Raw genomic sequence first — 18,657 nt, 5'->3', positions numbered from 1 at the left:
TGCTTGCTCTCCTGTCACAGCCGTCTCTGCGATCCTTTCCCACACATGATTTTGCTAATTTCCAACTGACAAATAGTTTGGGCTACAAATAGTTCTCTGGAAGGAAACCTTGTAGTAACAAGGGGACTGCTTTTACCTGTTTTTATTTTTACAATACAGCACATTTTATTATTAGGTTAATTACCAAAGTAGAGTCCATAATATGATCTCTGTAAAAGGTGTGGTAGCTAGATAGCCCAAATATGTTCTTTTTCCCATTTCTATCCTATTTATTTTACCTCTAATGGTTTGTTATATGCAGTTTCAACAAGTAGCACCTCACAAAGATCATCGTTGAAAACCATTTGTAAATTTTCTATTTTCTGTATTTTATGCACATTTTCAATTTTGTTTAGATTAAATTATCTTTTCATTTATCAAGAATACAGTACAAACTGGTGGCAGTAGCATTATATGACTTTAAGCACTTAAAAGTCAAGATACCTTGCAAAATTTATGTTCTACAGGGAACAAACACTAGAATATATTCATTAAACATTTATTACAGAGTTTTGCATATCTGCTGAAAGACAGATATTGCTTCTGGCATAATATAAACTTCTCTAAAATTGATCTTATATTTAAATGTCTTCTTCTAAAGCAGGATCAGGAGTAAGAATTAGTTGATTCTACTGCAATTTTGTGTGTTCTGAGGTAACGACCAAGGCTAATGTGAGACCCACAGATTCTTCAGCAAATGGGACAGACAGATGGGCGAGGAGATACATATATTCTGCCATTTACATATGGCTTCTATGTGCACCTAATTTATTGATTTTAAATTCTCAATCTGAATGAATCATAGAGTCGAAGACCACAGAAAGAGGGTCTTGGGCCTACCAAGTCAATGCCGACTGCTGCACCTAATTTCCGTGTTTTAAGTCTATGACCTTCGATGCCTTGGCAACTGTTGAGCTGATCATATTGAATGGCGGTGCTGGCTCCACCACTTATTTTCCAGCACCTATTTTCTATGCTATGATAGCATCAGAAAGCATTTGATAAGGTCCCACATAGGAGATTAGTGGGCAAATTAGGGCACATGGTATTGGGGGTAGAGTGCTGACATGGATAGAGAAGTGGTTGGCAGACAGGAAACAAAGAGTAAGGATTAACAGGTCCCTTTCAGAATGGCAGGCAGTGACTAGTGGGGTACCGCAAGGACCGCAGCTATTTACAATCTACATCAATGATTTGGATGAACGGATTCAAAGTAACATTAGCAAATTTGCAGATGACACAAAGCTGGGTGGCAGTGTGAATTGTGAGGAGGATGTTATGAGAATGCAGGGTAACTTGGACAGGTTGGGGGATTGGGCCGACGCATGGCAGATGAAGTTTAATGCGGATAAATGTGAGGTTATCCACTTTGGTAGCAAAAACAGGAAGGCAGATTGAGGAAGTATTATATAATAGAACCGCTCGGATAGTGACTTTTCTATAAGCTAGGTAATTTGCAAAAGAAAAGCTTAAGGTTTTTCCAACTAAATAAAGTACAATGAAACATACACACAGGGAAAGATGAATCAAAACATGGAGACCTGAACCTAAACCTGCATATCTTAGTTTATTGCTTTGGGGCAATTATAACACTGGAGGAAATTGTATTTCATAGGACTTTGTGTTGAAGAATGGATAGCTGAATAGGGGCCTCTTCTTAGGCCAGAGGTCAACTGCTCTTTCTCTATGGCACATTCTTAAGCTGTGAGGGTTATGCTGAGTTTGAGACAGAATTCAAGGTTGAGAGATAATAGACCCTGTAGTTAGTCTTGGCTATGTTAAATTATAATGAGGTTGTGAAAAGGGATGGGTGATTGGAGAGGAAGAGAATTAGATTGATGGATATGTTTATAGGAAGTCGAAGAGATGTAATTCTGATGTAATGGTTTGAGTTGTAAATCTCCCTTGTACATGAGATTGGAAATCCAGCTTCCAGATAGCAGGAAAGGGGCTACAAATTAGAATTGAGTTGTATCCTTGCACCAAACATTTATTAATTAAGTTGACAGATTTACGACCCATGTATGCTTAGTTTGGGAGATGTATATGTGTTTTTAACTTAGAAACTGTAATTCAGCAAACTCATATAATTAATGTTTTAAATACATATGTAATAGTATTGTAAAATGTGTAAAATTGTAGTGAAGCAATTTATGAAATGTATTGTCTTAGTAGGAATGTAAACATTAGACTTATAGAATGTTTAGATTTATAGAAATATCTTTCTTCTTGGTATGGAAAGTGTGTATGACTTGTGTGACCATTGTATTACATATGTATCTTATATTTTGAGGAGTGGTCCTTGATATAGGGGGGGTTGCACGTAACGTCACAGGGTCATAGGGCTTGACACACAAAGCTGTTCAATCCATCTGGAGGACATTGCAGCTTCCGGTATGTTGTTAATACACAAAATGTGTACATTCCTACCTGTTAAAAACCGCCAAAATGTTGAATTTTTCCGCTGTAAAAAATTGTGGAAGTCGGGGTAAGCGTGAGAGACAAGTACCCAACTTCAGAATTCCAAAAGTGAAGTGAATTGAAGGTAAAGAGAAGCCAGAGCTGAAGGGACAATAACAGCTAGAGTGCTTGGCGAACATTGGCCGTGCAGATATCGGAATTGAAAATATTGGGAATTATCGCGTTTGCTCACTGCATTCCACCAACAGAAAGGCAATATCTGTGTTTTTTCTTGATTCCTTTGGTATCTAAAAAGTCTCAGAAGTGATAAATCTGGCTGTAAATTTTGCTTCAGACGCGTTTTCTTTTTGTATGTAAAAACACACTTGAGAACCATGGGCGATTTAAAAATTTTACAGCCAGATTTATCACTTCTGAAACTTTTTAGATGCCAAAGGAATCAAGAAAAAACACAAATAATGCCTGGTGAAATGCAGTGAGCGAACGGCCAATGTTTGCCAACCTCTTTACCTGTTGTTGTCCCTTCAGCTCTCGCTTCTATCTACCATCACTTCTCCTCACTTTTGGATTGAAGTAGGCTAAATGTCTCTCACACTTATCCCGATTTCCACAATTATTTACAGCGCAAAAATTGACAATTTTGGCGCGTTTTAACGGGCCCGCTACGCTGGAAACAATGGTAAGTGCTTACCTGCAGTGCATCGCGTGTACTCCATTTGGCGTAGCATAGTAACAGTATGGGTCATGGGTTGTGACCCGACTGCCGTGAAACCTCCCTATTCCAATTAACATTTTGCATTTCGTGTTCATCGATCTCCTCGACCAAAGATCTTGTAGTGGAGCAAGATGGCCTACTCCTACAAAAAACACGTAGTACGGTCATGGGCAGATTCATGGGTATTTATAGGACCCATTTTAGTAACCAGCTTCGGCCATCTAGCTTCCCGCCCAAAGATAGGATCTTTGCTTCCGCCTCCGCTCTCGTATCTTCACTTTGACCATGCCGTCCACATCTACTACTGTTGCGTACTGCTCTGCTGTAAATTGTTCTAATCGCCAATGTAGGCGACCCGACTTGTTCCCCATTAAGGAGGAAAGGTAAGAGAACATTTATTACTTCTGTGGCATATTGAAATTTTTATTTAGCCTGTTCAATCTCTCACTGCAGTTAGATCATTGAGCTCAGATAGTCGAGTCCCCATAAACATCCATGTAAAAATATTCTCCTCGAGAGCATTTCTTTCTACCTCCGTGTTATTTAATGCAGAATAAGAACATATTGACTCTGTTTTGTACTGATAATTTTATTAAGTCTGCCTGAACTTTCACTATAGTTCAGATCTTAGAGCTGGGTGCTCCCCATTGTTTCCGATACAATCGAGGCCTCATGGCAACATCCTTGTACTGAGAATTTTATTAAGTCTGCCCAAACTCTCACTATAGTTCAGATCTTAGAGCTGGGTGCTCCCCTTTGTCTCAGATACAGTCGAGGCCTCAATAGACAATAGGCGCAGGAGTAGGCCAGTTGGCTCTTCGAGCCAGCACCACCATTCAATGTGATCATGGCTGATCATCCCCAATCAGTACCCCATTCCTGCCTTCTCCCCATATCCCCTGACTCCGCTATTTTTAAGAGCCCTATCTAGCTCTCTCTTGAAAGCATCCAGAGAACCTGCCTCCACAGCCCTCTGAGAATTCCACAGACTCACCACTCTCTGTGAGAAAAAATGTTTTCTCGTCTCCGTTCTAAATGGCTTACTCCTTACTCTTAAACTGTGGCCCCTGGTTCTGGACTCCCCCAACATCAGGAACATGTTTCCTGCCTCTAGTGTGTCCAAGCACTTAACAATCTTATATGTTTCAATACGATCTCCTCTCATCCTTCTAAATTCCAGAGTATACAAGCCCAGCTGCTCCATTACCTGCATGCTTACTTTCATAGACTGATGAACCCCAGATCCCGTTGTACTACACCTTTTGCCAACTTGACGCCATTTAGATAGTGCTGGAATAGGTGCAGGAGTACTAGTTGCCTCATGGCAACATCCTTGTAAAAATCTTCTCAAGAGCATTTTATTTCTACCTCTCTGTTATTTAATGCAGAATAAGAACATATTGACTGCATGATATTTTCTGTAATTTCAGATGTCGACAGTGTGTCCAGAATACTCACCGACATGATCTCCTACACCGAACTGCGGAGTATTTGTCAAATAACTGCCGTCTTATGTACATTGTGTGAAATTGTGATTTGTTAGCTGCGCAAAACAATGCAAATGGCGATTTATTTATTATTGTATCGATGTTGAACGTTTGCTCTTTGGAGTAAGCAGTGGTGGGGCTATCATTATGTTACGTACGTTGAATTGTACATCACTTTCACTGGTTAGCTGATATGCTGAACACTGCAACCCTGTATATGTCGAGCACAGAATAACGTGAATTATGTAAATCTTACTATGCATGTCAGAAATAAAGTGTTAACCATGTTAATGGATTTATATTATGACATTTAAAATTGAGTGGGTTGGTGCAATATTTGTGCCATATGCTGCTAATGTGTCATTATCGGATATTCAGTGTTAAAAAGAGAAATAAATCACAATAAAAGTGAAAAGATGTTCCTTCCACAACGTGCGGGGAGTCTGGCCCGGAGCAGCACGGCTGAGACACCAAAGTGAAGTTGCGGGGAGGTTTACAATGTTTTTTTTTATTTAATGTTGTCCCTTGTCTAGTCTGAAATAAAGTTCATCATTGGATATAAAAATCAGAAGAAATGTAAATGTGTGTGTTATATTATTATATACATCTATATCACATTCATGTATGTGTGTTCTTTCCAGCACAATCTAATCAGTTGTATGCTCGCTGAATAAAACCATCCTTAAGTTATACATCATTTGTAAATCTTGCTTAAACAAATTTAATTTTGCGAAATACTTAATTTAGATAACCTCACCATTACAGACAGATCTCATTCCACTCTCTGGCTATTGGGAAGACCAGACCCATTTTATTGTTGTGAAACAACTCCATAGACACAAAAACATTAAGTAACACTCCAGGGCTAGAGCAACTGGAATCTTCATATTGCTATAGGGGGGTTGCACGCAAGGTCACTGGGTCATAGGGCTTGACGCACGGAGCCGCTCAATCCATCTGGAGGCCATCCGTAACTTCCAGTATATGTTATTAATGCAAGAAACACGTACTTTCCTACCTGTTAAAAACCGCCAAAATGTTGAATTTTTGCACTGTAAAAAATTGGGGAAGTTGGGGTAAGTGTGAGAGACATGTACCCAACTTCAGAATTCCAAAAGTGAAGGGAAATGAAGGTAAAGAGAAGCGAGAGCTGAAGGGACAACAACAGCTAAAGTGCTTGGTGAACATTGGCTGTGCAGATGTCGGAATTAAAAATAGTGGAAATTATCTCGTTTGCTCACTGCATTTCATCAACAGTAAGGCATTATTTGTGTTTTTTCTTGATTCCTTTGGTATCTAAAAAGTCTCAGAAGTGATCATTCTGGCTGTAAATTTTGCTTCAGAAGCGTTTTCTTTTTATATGTAAAAACACACTTGAGAACCATGAGCGATTTAAAAAATTTACAGCCAGATTTATCACTTCTGAAACTTTTTTGATGCCAAAGGAATCAAGAAAAAACACAAATAATGCCTTAGTTGATGAAATGCAGTGAGCAAACGGCCAATGTCCGCTAAGCACACTGGCTGTTGGCCCTTCAGCTCTCGCTTCTATCTACCGTCATTTCTCCTCACTTTTGGAATTCTGAAGTAGGCTAAATGTCTCTCACGCGTATCCCGATTTCCATAATTATTGACAGCGCAAAAATTTACAATTTCGGCGAGTTTTAACGGGCCCTCTACGCTGGAAACAATTGTGAGTGTTTACCTGCAGTTTATTGCGTGTACTCCATTTGGAGTAGCATAGCAACAGCACGGGTCATGGGTCGTGACCCGACTGCCGTGAAACTTCCCTATTATTTTCCCAAATACTGCAGTTGGGAACAGTGTGATTAGATGAATGAATTACAGAGTGCAAGTGTAATACAAAATCAACACAGCATATGAGCCATTTAAAAAAATGATTTAAAAAACATTAAAAAAGAAAATTACCAGTCAAAATTTAAAAACATTTTATTCTTTAACGAGAATGAACAGAATTATGAATCTAACCCTATATCACACACAAAACTGTTCCCCCGCAACGTTGATTACACTGCGAGGAGTCGGTTGGGGTCGGGTAGGTTCCGGTTACTACAAAATCAACTCAAACACAGCTTATGAGCCGTTAAAAAGAAATGATTTAAAATAATCATCGACAACGGAGAATCAAATGATTGGGTGACAACTTTGGGAAGCACCTACAATCTTTCTCCAAAAGGTAACCCAGATATTGTTGTTATCTGCCACTTCAAGATTCATAACAATCAAGTAAGACTCCAGAAACACCAAATCTACACTATTCAAACCATTGTTAACAGTAACGGCAGCTCTTCGATTACAAGACATCCCGATATCCATTTGAAAGTTTTGATGATATAAGACTTTTCCCAACTTACCCACAAGGTATTAAAATACTCCAGTCCCAATGAGATCAGCCGTCCGGTGTTGGTGAGCAGCAACTGCAATCCGACCCAGCTGCTGAAGCAGTACAGGAGATAGAGACTAGGCGCGCCGGTTGCCAACAGGAGCAGTATCTTGCGGTTCAACAACACTTGATTGCCTAACGCTTCCACCCCTCGGTTGACGAAGGAAATAGGCAACATGAGGGTCCCTAAAACGATGGGCGTGCGGGAAACCTCGAGGCCATTCAGCCACTTTCTCACCAGGCTAGTGAGGGTGGTCTTGAAAGGATGAAGGAAGGTGCCACAGAGTACGGCCCAGAGCAACGGACGCAGAAACGCCTCCAGGATAAAGTAAACCAGCACTGCTGCACCGCAAGAGATGGCCACAAATATCAGCGCGCCCGTGTTATAAAACGCCTGTTTAATGTTCTTGTCGAACTTTAGCGGTAGCAGTTGCTGCACTCCTTGCTGGACGCAGTCGGTGAAGAGGTTGACACTCGTTGATCTCACCAGCAGAGGTTTGCCCGCCGCTGCCGCTGCCGCTGCCTCCGCCATGTCTGCCATTGCTTGGTGGCGGGTGGCAAGGCGCGCCGGGAATTGTAGTTTATGCCCGCTCGTGTCAGGTTGCAAAGGGCGGGATGGGTTGGAGAACTACAATTCCCGGTAGTCGGTGCGGGCGGAGTCGCGGTCACACGCGATGAACGTTCCGTTAACGATTCAAATTAGGAATGTGGGAACAACCGACAGATCGGGCAGCATCTCTGGAAAGGGAAAGTGACAGGGCTGGCAACATTGGGTGAGCAATGGCGAGAGAGCGTAGCGACCGGGGGCGGGGGGTGTCCCCCTCCCATAGGTACGGAACTTTTGCATCAGCTTGAAATGCAGTTGTACAGGGTCTTGGTGAGACCACACCTGGAGTACTATGTACAGCTTTGGTCTCCAAATATGAGGAAGGACATTATTGCCATAGAGTAGCAATGTTACAAAATTTTGAGATTTAAAAAATCAAGTCTGCAATTTATCCCATCAGATAAAGCATAACAATAAGTTTAATTTGACACCAAATTCACTTTCATATCTCAAGTATTAAAAAGTTATGACCATTTTCATACTCGGAAATTAGCATCTTGTTCCCTATTGATTTTCAATGGACATTACAAAAATGCTGTGATCTTGGATTGTCAAACGCCCATTTCTTAAGGAAAGATTAACATTTTTAAATAGCCTAAGTGTCCAAAGATTATTCACAAATAATTCACAATATAACATGATTTTTATATCTAATTTACATTAATTTATAGGCCAAATAGAAGGAATTTAGTGTTCAATTGCTGTAAATAAATGCCCATTTAAATCGGCTTTCTAGTGGGTTCATGTGAACGCGCTGGTTTAGAACGTTGACATCGCGCTGGATTAGTGCCCTCAAATGCCGAGAAAAATACTGCGGGATATAAAAAGCCCAAAATGAGCTACTCGCTATAGATAACTTGATATTCAGGGTTATATATATGCCCCATTTAATGTAAAAATAAGGTACATACCTTTAATTGTTTGCTCTATAAAACCCTGGGGCTGCGAGAGGTTGCGGAATCAGACAGTAATTTTAAAACTATTAGAGCTATATTATCGAGGCCTATAAAACTAATAATACCTTTTGCGACCGGGTCTTGCAGCGATTTTTCGTTAATGATTTACTAGGCTGAACATGTGCGATTAGTACAGCCTAGTAAAAATCGCGTTTTGAACCCGCCCCCTCCAAACAGCGCCAAAATCGCCGACATGGCTGAGGGCAGATTCCTAATGACGATTCAGGTAGGTTTTGTAACATACCTACATAGAGGGAGTACAGAGAAGGTTCACCAGACTGATTCCTGGGATGTCAGGACTTTCATATGAAGAAAGACTGGATAGACTCGGCTTGCACTCGTTAGAATTTAGGAGATTGAGGGGGGATCTTATAGAAACTTACAAAATTCTTAAGGGGTTGGTCAGGCTAGATGCAGGAAGATTGTTCCAGATGTTCCCGATACCAAGATAGGTGGTGTTGTGGATAATGAAGTAGATTTTCAAAGTCTACAGAGAGATTTAGGCCAGTTGGAAGAGTGGGCTGAAAGATGGTAGATGGAGTTTAATGCTGATAAGTGTGAGGTGCTACATCTTGGCAGGACAAATCAAAATAGGACGTGCATGGTAAATGGTAGTGAATTGAGGAATGCAGTTGAACAGAGGGATCTAGGAATAACTGTGCACAGTTCCCTGAAGGTGGAATCTCATGTAGATAGGGTGGTAAAGAAAGCTTTTGGTGTGCTGGCCTTTATAAATCAGAGCATTGAGTATAGAAGTTGGGATGTAATGTTAAAATTATACAAGGTATTGGTGAGGCCAATTCTGGAGTATGGTGTACAATTTTGGTCGCCTAATTATAGGAAGGATGTCAACAAAATAGAGAGAGTACAGAGGTGATTTACTAGAATGTTGCCTGGGTTTCAGCAACTAACTACAGAGAAAGGTTGAACAAGTTAGGTCTTTATTCTTTGGAGCACAGAAGGTTAAGGGGGGACGATAGAGGTCTTTAAAATGATGAGAGGGATAGACAGAGTTGACATGGATAAGCATGTCAACTCCAAACATTCAAACAAGAGGACATGACTTGAGAATTAAGGGACAGATGTTTAGGGGCAACATGAGGGGGGACTTCTTTACTCAGAGAGTGGTAGCTGTGTGGAATGAGCTTCCAGTGAAGATGGTGGAGGCAGGTTCGATTTTATCGTTTAAAAATAAATTGGATAGTTATATGGACGGGAAAGGAATGGAGGGTTATGGTCTGATGGGACTAGGGGCGAATACGTGTTTGGCACGGACTAGAAGGGCCGAGATGGCCTGTTTCCGTGCTGTAATTGTTATATGGTTATGTTGGGGAAGTCCAGAACAAGGGGTCACAGTTTAAGGATAGAGGGGAAATCCTTTTAGACCGAGATGAGAAAAACATTTTTCACACAGAGTGGTGAATCTCTGGAACTCTCTGCCACAGAAGGTAGTTGAGGCCAGTTCATTGGCTATATTTAAGAGGGAGTTAGATGTGGCCCTTGTGGTTAAAGGGATCAGGGGGTGATGAAGCCGAATTTTAGTTAAAAATATAAGAAGATATTAAATTGGCTTCTGGGCTAGCTTACAGCTTATATTTAGTGTCAAATTAGGCTTGCCTCAGGTTGCGGTGTGTGTGAGATAATAAATCCTATAACATTGTCTCCCAAGTGAGGAATTGACAGAGGAAGAGAGATATCTTTGAAGTAAGATGCCATAAACCAAATGACCAATGTTTATGGGGAGGAGGCAATAAAGGAAGAGAGAAATAGCCAGTCACATATTTGTAAACAAATGACCTATGTTTATGAGGGACCAAATGACAGAGGAAGCAGCGAAAAGAGCTAGGGTGGTCTATTTGGACCTAAACCAAATGGCCAATGTTTTTAGTATATCTTGTACCATGTAAACAAAAGGTTTGATGTGATGCATTCTGTGGAAACGATTTCCTGTACCTCTGACCATGACTAATGTCTGTGGAATGTGCAAAGGGGACAAAAAAACCCTATTTAAGGCAATGTAATTCTGTTGTTAAGAGAAGGTGGCTGAGCACAGTCAAGTGTCTGTGTTGGTCACTTGACTGGAGTTCTCCCTCCCTTCCATCGGCCGATGTTAAGTAAAGTTTTGAACTGGTCTACCAAACAGGTTGTGTGGTGTCTGTTTATTAAGAAGCGAACCTGGTTTAGTAGTTATAAAAGTAGATTTTTCATTGGCGTAGTTATGCAGGCCTCGCTGGGACCACATCAACGGCTGACTGTGCAAGAGGTTGCGGAGGTTGCCGGGATTGGAAGGGAGATAACTGAGCTCTATCGGCCCCCTTGCACGACCGACTCCCTAGAAACTCCCGGGAACGTCTGTGATCCTTCATCAGAGGTTGATCCGGGTTCCCTGCCGAGGTTCTTAGAAACAGACTAAGGTAAGACCAGTTGGGCTTTCTAGGTTTTTTTTTTAAGAGGGGATTGTGTTTGTATTTTTCAGACAGCATTGTGCGTGTATTTTTTTTTTAAGAAGGGCTTGTGTATATTGTTACGCAGGGCGTGCGTGGTTTCTCTTTCTTTCTCTCTCTCTGTCTATCTCTCGGATATTGAGTTGGATGATCAGCCATGATCATATTGAATGGCGGTGCAGGCTCGAAGGGCCGAATGGCCTACTCCTGCACCTATTTTCTATGTATCTATGTAAATTGTGCAATATGGTGCATACTGAAGCGAGTCTTTTAATTTACACTTGGATGCAATATAAATATGCTTTACATTGGATTAGCTATGAATAAGGTTAGACTAAATTACATTCCTAATTACATTCCCCAGTAGAGCCATCTTCATCCTTTCAAGATCAACAGGTGCAGCACATGAATGATAGTGTATTCATGTATGGAAATCAGGTTATAATCAAACACTTGGCCCATGTTAACCAACCTGGGTCTCACTCCACACCTGGTACTACTCCTGGCCCTGACTCCAGTTGCATACCTTCTCTCATTCCTGTCCCTGAGTCCAGCCTTACACCTGGACCCCTATTCTACCCTGATCTTACCTGCTTGCGTTCCCAGTGCTGAACCCACCCCTGGTACCAGCTTTGGCTGCACACCTAGTACTATTCCAGACCTTGACTCTGGATGCAAACTTGGCCTTGCTCCTAACCCCTTTGCACTGACCCATACATAAAAAACCCATATCTGACCCCCTGGACTTAAACTTTTACGTTCACGTCCACAGGTGATTATCTAATGCAGTAATCCTTTATAGGGCACTTCACAGACCAAATTATGGATAACAAAAGATGGTCTCTTAACAACTCCAGCCAGTTGGTCCGCACAGGTTTTTAGAACATGGCCAGATATACCATCAGGTCCAGGCGCTTTTCGAGGGTTTACCCCCCTGAAGGATTTCCTGACGTCGGCCTCTGTGACTGAGACTGAAATACCATCGCAGCGAATGGGGGCTTGGGAAGGCACATCAGTGTTCTCCCTATCAAAGCATGTGTAAAACGCATTGAGCTCGTCAGGGAGTGATGTTTCGCCGACATTCGAGCTGCCTCCTGATTTCGCCTAGTAGGAGGCGATTGCATTCAGGCCCCGCCACAGCTGCCGAACATCTGCCTCATCCTCCAGTTTGGAGCAAATGTTCCTTTTGGCCTTTTTGATGGCCTTACCAAGGTCGTATCTGGACTTCTTGTAGACCACTGTATCATAAGACATGAATGCCCGGTGTCTGGTCTTCAGAAGAATGCGGATCTCAAAGTTCATCCAAGGTTTCTGATTGGGAAACACTTGGAAGGTTTTTGTAGGGATGCAGTCCTCCACACATTTCTTTATGAAGTCTGTAACGACTGTGGCGTATTCGTTCAAGTCCGTTGGCGAGTCCTTGAACATTGCCCAGTCTACAGACTCCAAACAGTCCTGGAGTTGTTCCTCTGACCCCCCCCCGACAGCTCTGTACAGTCCTCACCTCTGGGGGTGTGCTCTTTAATTGCTGCCTGTAGGCAGGAAGAAGCAGCATCGCGGTATGGTCGGATTTACCGAAGTGAGGGTGAGGGATAGAACGATAGGAATTCTTGATAGTGGTGTAGCAGTGGTCGAGGGTGTTAGGTCCTCTGGTGCAGCAGGAGACATGTTGGTGGAAGTTAGGGAGTGATTTCTTTAGGTTTGCCTTATTGTCCCCAGCAATGGTGGTAAATGCCTCGGGGTAAGACGTCTGGTGTTTGTTGACCACGGCATGCAGCTCCTCCAGTGCCAGACGGACGTCTGCCTGGGGTGGGATGTAGACCGCGGTCAGGATGATGGAGGTGAATTACCTTGGGAGGTAGAAGGGATGGCACTTCATTGCCAGATGTTCGAGGTGTGGAGAGCAGGAGTTGGGCAGGACTGCCACGTCTGAGCACCACCCAGAGTTGACCATGAGGCAGACGCCCCCTCCTTTCCCTTTCCCAGATGCCAGTGTACGGTCCATACGGTGGATGGAGAACCCTTCAGGCTGGACCGCTGAGTCTGGGGAGCTGGGGGTGAGCCATGTCTCTGTGAAACAGAACACAGAGCATTCCCTCAGCTCCCTTTGATAAAGCAGCCTTGCCCTTGTCCTCCACTTTGTTTTCAAGGGACTGTACATTGGCCAGTGGGATAGTAGGGAGAGGGGGCCGAAGTCCCCTGCGCTTCAGTCTGACCTGAAGTCCTGCCCGTCGGCCACGTTTCCGGACTCAATGGAGGCTACCCCTATGTTTCCAGGTACTGTGTTTACTGTACCTGTTGCTTCTGCGAACATGCGCTGGAAAGGGGATTCCTTCACAGATGGCAGCTCCAGCTGTAACAAACGAGGGTGCCTTCAAAGTCGGCAGCTCCAGCTTCATTGTTCCTGGAGGATCCAGCTCGTCGACTCTGGAGGTCATCCTGGAGTTTCCAGGTACAGTACCTGCGTTCCTCTATCGGGTCGGGTGATTTCCAGCGAGCGTGGGAAAGTTTAAAGTCCGGGACTCCCACAGCTGCGGGAGATGGCGAAATTGTAAGAGCCTTGAGGTGCTCAAGCAGCTTGTCCGAAATGGCACCAATTTCTGCCGTTTTCCTGATCCAGGTGAGTTGATGGAAGTTGTATTTAAACCTTTTATGTTCTGGTGCTCCGCAAAAGTCGTCGCAGGCAGGCGCCACCTTGAACTTTTATCACTCTGATACAAGTTAATCTTCGTCTCATCTGCCCACAAGACTTTTTTCCAGAACTGTGGTTGCTCTTTTAAGTACTTCTTGGCAAACTGTAACCTGGCCATGGTATTTTTGCAGCTAACCAATAGTTTGCATCTTGCAGTGTAGCCTATGTATTTCATAGAAAATAGGTGCAGGAGTAGGCCATTCAGTCCTTCGAGCCTGCATCTCCACTCAATATGATCATGGCTGATCATCCAACTCAGTATCCTGTACCTGCCTTCTCTCCATACCCCCTGATACCTTTAGCCACAAGGGCCACATCTAACTCCCTCTTAATATATAGCCAATGAACTGGCCTCAACTACCTTCTGTGGCAGATAATTCCGTTCATTTCTGTTCGTGAAGTCTATTGGGGACAGTGGTCATTGACAAATCCACACCTGAAGACTGTTTCTGACGTCAGGTGTTTGGGAATTTTTCTTTATTATAGAGAGAATTCTTCTGTCATCAGCTGTGGACGTCTTCCTTGGCCTGCCAGTCCCTTTGCGATTAGTAAGCTCACCAGTGCTCTCTTCTTAATCAGTGGTTCTTAACATTTTTGGCACCAGTACGCGCATACATGAACAAAATACTGTATATGGTATGTACCTTTGTTAGGTTCCTAAACATGGGCTCAACAAATTGATATGTTATTTGCATCCCCTTCATGATCCCAGGCCAGGCAAAGCCCAAACGACAATTGGAAGTGACTGCCCAAGGCTCGTTTGTGGGACACCAGCTATTTAGATCTGGATGAGGGAAGTGAAACAGTTAGTCTGACACTAAGCGGGGGGCAGGGCTAGTGGGGAACTGCTAGAGTGACTTGGATAGGCTGGGTGAAAATGTTTGGCAGATGCAGTAGAGGGTCACGACCCCCAGTTTAAGAACCACTGGTAATGGCGTTCCAAACAGTTGATTTTGGAAAACCTAAACTTTGGCTGATGTCTCCAACAGCTTTATTCTTGTTTCGCAGTCTCATAATGGCTTTGTTGACTTTCATTGGCACAACTTTGGTTCCAAAGGTGATGGGAAGACTGGAGGAAAGACTATGTGCTGAGAGCTCTCTTATACCTGCATTACGGAGGCATTTAAACACACCTGAGCAATTACGAACACCTGTGAAGCCATGTGTCCCAAACATTATGGCGCCATGAAATGGGGGGACTATGTATAAACACAGCTATAATTTCTACATGGTGAAACAAAATATATAAAAATACCCTTTAATAAAATCTGACAATGTGCACTTTAACCACATGTGATTTCTATTACAAATATCAAATTGTGGAGTACAGAGGCTCCAACTCCCGTATCTGGTCTGAGCTGGCTCCTCCCTGCCCAACTCTGATATATGTAACACCTACCCATGTATCAAATAACCGCCCCCAAGCGTTCAAAATAATACTGCTAGAAATATCTAGACAAAATAATATAATATGCCAACAGTAACTAGCCTAAGCATGAATGGCTCCTATAGATGCAAATAAATTACGGATCTTTGTCCCAATCATTATGGAGGGCACTGTATTACATCAGGAAACGACTTAATCTTGGATGTCTCTGGGAAGAAAAGCCTGTCTTCCCTTATGCGCCGCGTGGATCAGCTTATCACAAGGGAGCTTGTCAAATGCTATACAAAAGGTCGTAAAGAAAACATCCACTACCCACATCAATTATCTTTGTTACTTTTTCAAAAAACTCAATTAAGTTTTTGAAACATGATCTTCCAAACACAAAACCATCCCTAATAAATCCATGTCTTTGCAGTCCCTAAGAATCTTCTCCAATAATCTCCCCACTGTTGATGTAAGGATCACCTGCCTATAAGTTTCTTGGAATATCCCTGTTGACCTTCCTTAAAATAAATAGAACAATACTGACTATTCCCCAATAGAGTGATACAGTGTGGAAACAGGCCCTTTGGCCCAACCTGCCCACACCGGCAACATGTCCCATCTATCCCTCTAAATTGATCCTATCCATGTACCTATCTAATTGCTTCTTAAATGTTGGGATAGTCCCTGCCTCAACTACCTCCTCTGGCAGCTTGTTCCATACATCCACCACCCTTTGTGTGAAAAGGTTACCCCTCAGATTCCTATTAAATCTTTTCCCCTTCACCTTAAACCTATGTCCTCTGGTCCTCAATTCACCTACTCTGGGCAAGAGTGTCCATCTACCCGATCTATACCTTTCATGATGTTATACACCTCTATAAGATCACACCTCATCCTCCTGTGCTCCAAGGAATGAGTCCAGCCTACTCAACTGCCAATAGCTCAGGCCCTCTACACCTGGCAACATTTAGTTTAGAGATACAGAGCAGAAACAGGCACTTCAGTCCACCGGGTCCGTGCCAACCAGCGACCCCTGCACATTGACATTATCCTACATCCACTCGGGACAATTTTTACATTTGCCAAACCAATTAACATACATCTGTGGAGTGTGGGAGGAAACCAAAAGAGAAAACCCACGGGGAGAACGTACAAACTCCGCACAGACAGCAGCCATAGTCAGGATCGATCCAGCGCTGCATTCGCTGTAAGGCAGGCAACTCTACCGCCCTATCCAGTTTGACAACATCTTTCCTATAACACGGTCCCCAGAACTGAACATGATACTCTAAATGTGGCCTCACCAACGTCTTATACAACTGCAACATGACCTCCCAATTTATATACTCAATACTCTGGCTGACGAAGGCCAATGTCTTTTTGACCACCCGATCTACCTATGACTGCACCTTCAGGGAGCTATGCACCTGCACTCCTTGAAACCTCTGGTCTATAATACCACCTAGAACCTTACCATTCACTGTGTAGGTCCTGCCCATGTTAGACTTCCCAAAATGCAACACCAGACATTATTCTGCATTAACTTCCATCAACCATTCCTCAGCCCACTTGACAATTGATCAAGATCCTGCTGCAAATTTTCACATCCATCCTCACTATTTGCAAAACCACCCACTTTTGTATCATCTGCAAACTTGCTAATCTTGCCATGTATAGAAACATTGAAAATAGCTGCAAGAGTAGGCCATTCGGCCCTTTGAGTCATGGCTGATCATCCAAAATCAGTACCTCGTTCCTGCTTTTTCCCCATATCCTTTGATTCTGTTAGCCCTAAGTGCTAACTCTCTCTTGGAAACATCTAGTGAGTTGGCCTCCACTACCTTCTGTGGCAGAGAATTCCCCAGATTTACAACTCTCTGGGTGAAAATGTTTTTCCTCATCTCAGTCTTAAATTCCTCATCTTATTCTTAAACTGTGACCCCTGGTACTGGACTCCCCCAACATCGGGAACATTTTTCCCGCATCAATCCCTTAAGAATCATATGTTTCTATAAGATACCCCTCTCATCCTTCTAAGTTCCAGTGAATACAAGCCCAGTTGACCCAATTCTTTCACCATATAACATCATATACCAAAGCTGAACATGATACTCTTAGATTTTAGTGCCATCTACATACTTGCCAATCATGCCTTGCACATTCTCATCCAAATCATTGATACAGATGAGAAAAGTTAATGCGCCCAGCACCAAACCCTGAGGCACACCACTCGTCACAGGCCTCCAATCCGAGAAGCAACCTGCCATCATCACCTCTGCTTCCATCCATTAAGCCAATTTTCTATCCATTCGGCTATCTCTCCTTGGATCCCAGGCGATCTAACCTTCCAGAGCCGGCAACCACATGGAACGTTGTTGAATGCTTTACTGAAGTCCACATATATATCTACAGCTCTGCCCTCATCGACCTTTTTGGTTACGTCTTCAAAAAAGTGAATCAGATTTGTGAGACACAACCTCCCACGTACAAAACCATGCTGACTATCCTTAATCAGCCCTTGCCTGACTAAATGCCTGTATATCCTATCCCTCAGAATGCCCTCTAGTAACTTTCCACCCACAGTTGGTAAGCTCACTGGCCTATTGTTCCCAGCATTTTCCCTGCAGCCTTTCTTGAATAAAGGCACAACATTTGCCACCCACCAGTCTTCCGGCACCTCTCCTGTATTTAAAGACGACTCATAAATTTAGCGATCTTCAGGGACATCGCCTGTGCCGAAAGATCTTGGCCAAAACACTAGAAATCTCCAGCCTTGCCTAACTCAGTATCCAGGGATAGATTCCATAGGGTCATGGGGACCTACCCACTCAAGAGACCCATCACCAACTCCTTAATAATAACAACATATCCTTCCCCTACCTCACATCATCCATGCCCTTCTCCTTGGTGCAAAATACTCATTTAATACCTCTACCACTTCCTCTGGTTCCAATAATAAATTCTCTCTTTTGTCCTTGATTGGACCTGCCCATTCTCTAGCTATTCGTTTGTTTATATTAAATGTATAAAATGTCTTGGGGTTTTCCTAAATCCTACTTGCCAAGAACATTTAATTTGCCACTTAATATCTTCCTTATTTCTTCTTTCTTTCCTGCTTCCTTTATATTCATCAACGGCCTTGTTCGATTTCAGCTTCTTAAAGCTGACACTTTTTTTTTTTTACTAAACCTACAACATCACATTTCATTTAAGGTTTGAAATTCCGGGTTCATTGTAGTCATCTCATCGTACATGACATGTTTTTATTCTGAACCAAGAAGCAGCATAAACTAAGCATTTTATTAAAGTCATCATTGGACTTCTTTTATTTTTTTAATAGTGAGGCAGGCTAGGCAAGATCAACAGCCTCAATACTGCCAAAATATAGTACAAAGCAACTTAATCTAATCTTAATTTGTCCAATATCTTGATTTATTCTATTAGAGCTATTCCATTTGTCCTATCCATCCTTCACCTACATTCTCTGCTGCTATGTTTTCTCTCTTCTGATGAAGAGTCC

The 18,657-nt window shown here is 42.7% G+C and overlaps 1 protein-coding gene across 2 annotated transcripts in view; it reads right to left on the bottom strand.

Annotated features, from left to right (window-relative positions):
• The window catches only part of tmem245 (transmembrane protein 245), an 85,870-nt gene extending 78,118 nt beyond the window's left edge, over positions 1-7,752 (bottom strand). For both annotated transcript variants that reach the window (XM_055657760.1, XM_055657768.1), the window contains exon 1: positions 7,038-7,752. In XM_055657760.1, the coding sequence (XP_055513735.1) occupies positions 7,038-7,607 (570 nt within the window). In that variant the 5' untranslated portion in view covers positions 7,608-7,752. The remainder of the gene's footprint in view (positions 1-7,037) is intronic.
• Between the last annotated feature and the right edge of the window lie 10,905 nt (positions 7,753-18,657).

The sequence above is a fragment of the Leucoraja erinacea genome, chromosome 2 (genome assembly GCF_028641065.1).
Source record: "Leucoraja erinacea ecotype New England chromosome 2, Leri_hhj_1, whole genome shotgun sequence".
Classification (NCBI taxonomy): Eukaryota; Metazoa; Chordata; class Chondrichthyes; order Rajiformes; family Rajidae; genus Leucoraja; species Leucoraja erinaceus.
Note: the sequence above shows the minus strand (reverse complement) of the source record. Positions and strands in the feature narration are given on the sequence as shown.